Genomic DNA, 7,466 nt, shown 5'->3' with positions numbered 1-7,466 from the left:
CCTGAGGGTTTGTCCAGCCATCTTCCTCACAGCTCTCTCTCCAGTACAGGACGGAGCTGGGGTCTGTCCCCGCGGGGAACGGGCACAAGGCAGGGCTCACCCTGGACAGGACACCAGTCCGTCACAGGACACACACAAACACACCCTGGACAGGACAGCAGTCCATCACAGGACACACACACACCCTGGACAGGACACCAGTCCATCACAGGACTCACACACACACTCATACACCCTGGACAGGACACCAGTCCATCACAGGACACACACACACTCACACACACCCTGGACAGGACACCAGTCCATCACAGACACACACACACACTCACACACCCTGGACAGGACACCAGTCCATCACAGGACACACACACACTCACACACCCTGGACAGGACACCAGTCCATCACAGGACACACACACACTCACACACCCTGGACAGGAAATCAGTCCATCACAGGACACACACACACTCACACACCCTGGACAGGACACCAGTCCATCACAGGACACACACACTCACACACCCTGGACAGGACACCAGTCCATCACAGGACACACACACACACTCAGACACGTCGTGAACTGAAACTTGTTCAAGTTAGTTCAAGCATTTCTTCAGCTTGGTGGTGTTCCTAGTGTCAAAGTAAAATGGACAGAGACGCTCAGTCTTGAGCCAGTGATTCTTTATCATTTTGCTACAGGTGAAAAGATACAATAAATATGTTCCTTTATAAGATTAAAGTAGAACAGTGTCCAGTCAGTCCAGGGGTCCAGTCGGTCCAGGGGTCTGTGACTCCGGTCCAGTCGGTCCAGCGGTCTGTGACTCTGGTCCAGTCGGTCCGGGGGTCTGTGTCCCCGGTCCAGTCGGTCCAGGGGTCTGTGACTCTGGTCCAGTCGGTCCGGGGGTCTGTGACTCTGGTCCAGTCGGTCCAGGGGTCTGTGTCCCTGGTCCAGTCGGTCCGGGGGTCTGTGTCCCCGGTCCAGTCGGTCCGGGGGTCTGTGACTCTGGTCCAGTCAGTCTAGGGTCACAAGTCCGCTCCGATGGCTTTTTAATCATCTCTGTGGATTTTGAAAAAAAGATGTAAAAGAGTAAAGAGTAAAAAGCTGCATCAAGGCTTTTGAGAACCTTGACAGCTCTCAAACTGGAGTTCCATGACTCCGCTGGTAATCAATCATTTTTAAAGTACAGTTTAATCATGAAGTACCTCCAGATTCCTGCTTCCAGGACCCTCAACACTAATGGTGGCTTGTGGGGGTGTCAGTAGATGGTGTTGTCTCAGGGGTTGTGGGGGTGTCAGTAGATGGTGTTGTCTCAGGGGTTGTGGGGGTGTCAGTAGATGTTGTCTCAGGGGTTGTGGGGGTGTCAGTAGATGGTGGTGTCTCAGGAGTTGTGGGGGTGTCAGTAGATGGTGTTGTCTCAGGGGTTGTGGGGGTGTCAGTAGATGCTGTCTCAGGGGTTGTGGGGGTGTCAGTAGATGGTGTTGTCTCAGGGGTTGTGGGGGTGTCAGTAGATGGTGTTGTCTCAGGGGTTGTGGGGGTGTCAGTAGATGGTGTTGTCTCAGGGGTTGTGGGGGTGTCAGTAGATGGTGCTGTCTCAGGGGTTGTGGGGGTGTCAGTAGATGGTGTTGTCTCAGGGGTTGTGGGGGTGTCAGTAGATGGTGTTGTCTCAGGAGTTGTGGGGGTGTCAGTAGATGGTGCTGTCTCAGGGGTTGTGGGGGTGTCAGTAGATGGTGTTGTCTCAGGGAGTGTGGGGGTGTCAGTAGATGGTGTTGTCTCAGGAGTTGTGGGGGTGTCAGTAGATGGTGTTGTCTCAGGAGTTGTGGGGGTGTCAGTAGATGGTGTTGTCTCAGGGAGTGTGGGGGTGTCAGTAGATGGTGTTGTCTCAGGGGTTGTGGGGGTGTCAGTAGATGGTGTTGTCTCAGGGGTTGTGGGGGTGTCAGTAGATGGTGTTGTCTCAGGGGTTGTGGGGGTGTCAGTAGATGGTGTTGTCTCAGGGGTTGTGGGGGTGTCAGTAGATGGTGTTGTCTCAGGGGTTGTGGGGGTGTCAGTAGATGGTGCTGTCTCAGGGGTTGTGGGGGTGTCAGTAGATGGTGCTGTCTCAGGGGTTGTGGGGGTGTCAGTAGATGGTGTTGTCTCAGGGGTTGTGGGGGTGTCAGTAGATGGTGTTGTCTCAGGAGTTGTGGGGGTGTCAGTAGATGGTGTTGTCTCAGGGAGTGTGGGGGTGTCAGTAGATGGTGTTGTCTCAGGGGTTGTGGGGGTGTCAGTAGATGGTGTTGTCTCAGGGGTTGTGGGGGTGTCAGTAGATGGTGCTGTCTCAGGAGTTGTGGGGGTGTCAGTAGATGGTGCTGTCTCAGGGGTTGTGGGGGTGTCAGTAGATGGTGTTGTCTCAGGGGTTGTGGGGGTGTCAGTAGATGGTGTTGTCTCAGGAGTTGTGGGGGTGTCAGTAGATGGTGTTGTCTCAGGGAGTGTGGGGGTGTCAGTAGATGGTGTTGTCTCAGGGAGTGTGGGGGTGTCAGTAGATGGTGTTGTCTCAGGGGTTGTGGGGGTGTCAGTAGATGGTGTTGTCTCAGGAGTTGTGGGGGTGTCAGTAGATGGTGTTGTCTCAGGGAGTGTGGGGGTGTCAGTAGATGGTGTTGTCTCAGGGGTTGTGGGGGTGTCAGTAGATGGTGTCTCAGTATTGTAGTTCCCTGTAAGAAGAAAGGATGAGAAAACAGTTGTCAGTAGATTCAGTCTTTGGGACTCATTCTGACCGATTTAAATGTGATGACGTCCCCCACGTCCCCTGCATCTGTGCCCTGAGAGAAGCCGGGGTATCGGCTTCAACCACCCAGCTGGGCAGCCTGTTCCCCACCCCCGCCCCCCTCTGTGTAAAACCCCCTGGGGATTGAGGGCACTGTCACCTGTCCCCCTGACTCGCTGCAGAGCGCCGCCCTGCTGGCCGTGCGCGGGACTCACCGCCGGCGCAGAGGAAGTTGAGCTTCTCGGAGCGGGCCAGGCCCCCCCACAGCCCGTCTGCGGCCCGCAGGGCCCCTGCGCGGCCGCCCCCCCCGCACCAGCGGCCCTGGGTGCGCAGGTCCCAGCGAGTGTAGCAGGGGGTCCGCCCGCCCACCCAGAACCAGAACCCCAGGGTGCGGCAGAGACGCAGGCCCAGCCACACGTAGGGGGTGGTGGAGTTCCGGGCCAGCAGCTGGGCCCGGTTCTGATCCCGGTCCGAGAAGATGGACACCAGGTCAGCGTGGTGTGTCCTGCAGTACTGCTGGGCCTCGTCCCAGGACTTGTTCTCCCTCACCAGGATCGGGTCCGCTGGAGACAGAGAGAGGAGCACTGAGGTGCACGTCTTCACACAAAGAGTAGCGGAAGTGTGGAACAACCCCTCCAGGACCAGGACTGGACACCCTGCTTTAAAGACCCCTGGAGACTCTGCAGACACACACACACTGACCCCTCCAGGACCAGGACTGGACAGCCCTGCTTTAAAGACCCCTGGAGACTCTGCAGACACACACACACTGACCCCTCCAGGACCAGGACTGGACAGTCCAGTCAGTCCAGGGGTCCAGTCGGTCCAGGGGTCTGTGACTCCGGTCCAGTCGGTCCAGCGGTCTGTGACTCTGGTCCAGTCGGTCCGGGGGTCTGTGTCCCCGGTCCAGTCGGTCCAGGGGTCTGTGACTCTGGTCCAGTCGGTCCGGGGGTCTGTGTCCCCGGTCCAGTTGGTCCAGGGGTCTGTGTCCCTGGTCCAGTCGGTCCGGGGGTCTGTGTCCCCGGTCCAGTCGGTCCGGGGGTCTGTGTCCCCGGTCCAGTCGGTCCGGGGGTCTGTGACTCTGGTCCAGTCAGTCTAGGGTCACAAGTCCGCTCCGATGGCTTTTTAATCATCTCTGTGGATTTTGAAAAAAAGATGTAAAAGAGTAAAGAGTAAAAAGCTGCATCAAGGCTTTTGAGAACCTTGACAGCTCTCAAACTGGAGTTCCATGACTCCGCTGGTAATCAATCATTTTTAAAGTACAGTTTAATCATGAAGTACCTCCAGATTCCTGCTTCCAGGACCCTCAACACTAATGGTGGCTTGTGGGGGTGTCAGTAGATGGTGTTGTCTCAGGGAGTGTGGGGGTGTCAGTAGATGGTGTTGTCTCAGGGGTTGTGGGGGTGTCAGTAGATGGTGTTGTCTCAGGGGTTGTGGGGGTGTCAGTAGATGGTGTTGTCTCAGGGGTTGTGGGGGTGTCAGTAGATGGTGGTGTCTCAGGGGTTGTGGGGGTGTCAGTAGATGGTGTTGACTCAGGGGTTGTGGGGGTGTCAGTAGATGGTGTTGTCTCAGGGGTTGTGGGGGTGTCAGTAGATGGTGTTGTCTCAGGGGTTGTGGGGGTGTCAGTAGATGGTGTTTTCTCAGGGGTGTGGGGGTGTCAGTAGATGGTGTTGACTCAGGGGTTGTGGGGGTGTCAGTAGATGGTGTTGTCTCAGGGGTTGTGGGGGTGTCAGTAGATGGTGTTGTCTCAGGGGGTGTGGGGGTGTCAGTAGATGGTGTCTCAGTATTGTAGTTCCCTGTAAAGAGAAAGGATGAGAAAACTCATAATTTTCATAGTAGATTCAGTCTTTGGGATTCATTATAATTTACTGTGATGAGGTCAGGTGAGGTGTGTGAGTGTGTGATGAGGTCATGTGAGGTGTGTGAGGTGTGTGATGAGGTCAGGTGAGGTGTGTGGGTGTGTGATGAGCTCAGGTGAGGGGTGTGGGTGTGTGATGAGGTCAGGTGAGGTGTGTGGGTGTGTGATGAGGTCAGGTGAGGTGTGAGTGTGTGATGAGGGCAGGTGAGGTTTGAGTGTGTGATGAGGTCAGGTGAGGTGTGTGGGTGTGTGATGAGGTCAGGTGAGGTGTGTGGATGTGATTTGTTGAGCTGATTCTTTGTTGGTCTATCAGAAAGAAACAGTGCTCACCATCATAACAGAAGAAAGGGAGATTCTTCTCACATCCCACATTATTCCATTTGCCTCTGTGCATTATTGCTCCTAGTGCTGGTAAGGTATTGTTGGCGTAGACTGTAGTGCAGCTCTGTTGTCCTCCAAAAGTGTTCAGCTGGAAATTCTCCCAGTTTCGAAAGGAGGAGTTTGCCTTGTCTGACCATTTCCAGAAATCACTGAACAGCCCGATCCACACGGACTCATCCTGAGCAGTGCTGGACACCATTATACTCTCCCCCTGGTTCCTCACACTCACCAGATCGGTGTAATTCTCTCTGCAGAGCTGCTGGGCTTCTGTCCAGTTTCTGCGCTCCTGAACTAGACTATAGCTGGGACTGTCCGTGCTGCGCTCTGGAAAGAGAAACCCCAGCAAATGACCCTCTCTGTAAAGAAATACACACCTGCGAATTGGGATTCAGAATACACCCCCTCAAACTGACCCGAAACTCACATCTCGGTATTTAATTGCACAGAAGAAATGAATCCTATTTTATACCACCGAGGTCACAGGGCTCCAGAGTTATGGGAGGTGAAAATGTGGTTTGTGGGCTTCTAAATACAACAGACTGTGAAATCTGGAACAGACGGCACCCGTAATCTCATCGTAAAGCAGTGGGAAGGGTTCGAGGGGTGTTATGAATCTAATGGTGTCGGGGTTCACTGTTTTTTAGGGGGGTGTCTGAACCAGAAAGGTGGCGTACTCACTTGAATAACAGATGAAGGGTTTCTCCAGGCCGCAGTTTGCGGTGAACCACTGACCGGCTGAGTCTTGAGCAGCTGATGGATGTTGGTCTTGATCTTGAGCGCCGCCGGTCACTGCTGCACAGGCCCTGCCAAGCACAGGTTCCCCTGTTTTCCAGTTGCGAAACTGCGTTCCCCCCTGGCTGGAGAATTCCGTGTCCGACAGGGACCAGTGCCACTGCTCTGTGTCTCCCGTATACAGCCCGATCCAGGCCTGGCCTGTGTACGCTGCTGAACTGCTGTCCACAGCAGGGAGGGGCTTGTCCAAATTTCCTGTCATGCTGAGGGACCCGTCCATCTGTCCAGTGGTGTCGAGGAGTCTGTCCAGCTCTTCCTTGTTGTCGATGGTGGCCAGGTCGGTGTGTTTCTCCCTGCAGTAGCGCTGTGCTGAGGTCCACTTCAGTGGTGAGCTGACAAAGTGATACTGACGCCTCTGACACTGAGAGAGGGAGCAGAGCCCTGGGGACACACAGAGACTGTCAGACAGAGCCCTGGAGACACACAGAGACTGTCAGACAGAGCTCCGGAGACACACAGAGACTGTCAGACAGAGCCCTGGAGACACACAGAGACTGTCAGACAGAGCCCTGGGGACACACAGAGACTGTCAGACAGAGCCCTGGGGACACACAGAGACTGTCAGACAGAGCCCTGGAGACACACAGGACACACAGAGACTGTCAGGCAGAGCCCTGGAGACACACAGGACACAAAGACTGTCAGACAGAGCCCTGGAGACACACAGAGACTGTCAGACAGAGCCCTGGAGACACACAGGACACACAGAGACTGTCAGAGAGAGCCCTGGAGACACACAGAGACTGTCAGACAGAGCCCTGGAGACACACAGGACACACAGAGACTGTCAGACAGAGCCCCGGGGACACACAGAGACTGTCAGACAGAGCCCTGGAGACACACAGGACACACAGAGACTGTCAGAGAGAGCCCTGGAGACACACAGAGACTGTCAGACAGAGCTCCGGAGACACACAGAGACTGTCAGACAGAGCCCTGGAGACACACAGAGACTGTCAGACAGAGCCCTGGAGACACACAGAGACTGTCAGACAGAGCTCCGGAGACACACAGAGACTGTCAGACAGAGCCCTGGAGACACACAGGACACACAGAGACTGTCAGGCAGAGCCCTGGAGACACACAGGACACAAAGACTGTCAGACAGAGCCCTGGAGACACACAGAGACTGTCAGACAGAGCCCTGGAGACACACAGGACACACAGAGACTGTCAGACAGAGCCCTGGAGACACACAGAGACTGTGAGACAGAGCTCTGGAGACACACAGAGACTGTCAGAACGAGCTCTGGAGACACACAGAGACTGTCAGAACGAGCCCTGGGGACACACAGAGACTGTCAGACAGAGCCCTGGAGACACACAGAGACTGTCAGACAGAGCCCTGGGGACACACAGAGACTGTCAGACAGAGCCCTGGAGACACACAGAGACTGTCAGACAGAGCCCTGGGGACACACAGAGACTGTCAGACAGAGCCCTGGGGACACACAGAGACTGTCAGACAGAGCCCTGGAGACACACAGGACACACAGAGACTGTCAGACAGAGCCCTCATTTGATGCTGCTGCTCTCTGTCTCCTCTGTACAGTCTGGCCAGGCCTGGAGAACTACTGTCTGCATCTGAGGACACATTCAGTCACATGAGAAACACTGACCTGAAAGAAGCAGGGTGAGAATCACCCTCCCCTCCATGGCTGTGTGAGAGCAGGCACAGGTGAGGTCAGGCAGAGGT

The 7,466-nt window shown here is 55.3% G+C and overlaps 1 protein-coding gene across 1 annotated transcript; it reads right to left on the bottom strand.

The window, feature by feature from the left end:
* Nucleotides 1–765: 765 nt before the first annotated feature.
* On the bottom strand, nucleotides 766–7,466 carry LOC148662490 (uncharacterized). Its single transcript, XM_088632145.1, has 5 exons — nucleotides 7,390–7,466; nucleotides 5,657–6,151; nucleotides 4,928–5,302; nucleotides 2,955–3,302; nucleotides 766–2,686 (listed from the first exon to the last, which is right to left on the bottom strand). The coding sequence occupies exons 1-5, from the start codon at nucleotides 7,424–7,426 to the stop codon at nucleotides 1,236–1,238; spliced, it is 2,706 nt and encodes a 901-aa protein (XP_088488271.1). The 5' UTR covers nucleotides 7,427–7,466; the 3' UTR covers nucleotides 766–1,235.

Source organism: Lepisosteus platostomus, chromosome 5 (genome assembly GCF_059453375.1).
Source record: "Lepisosteus platostomus isolate fLepPlt1 chromosome 5, fLepPlt1.hap1, whole genome shotgun sequence".
Taxonomy (NCBI): domain Eukaryota; kingdom Metazoa; phylum Chordata; class Actinopteri; order Semionotiformes; family Lepisosteidae; genus Lepisosteus; species Lepisosteus platostomus.
The sequence above is the reverse complement of the archived record's forward strand: the minus strand, read 5'-3'. Positions and strand labels throughout refer to the sequence as shown.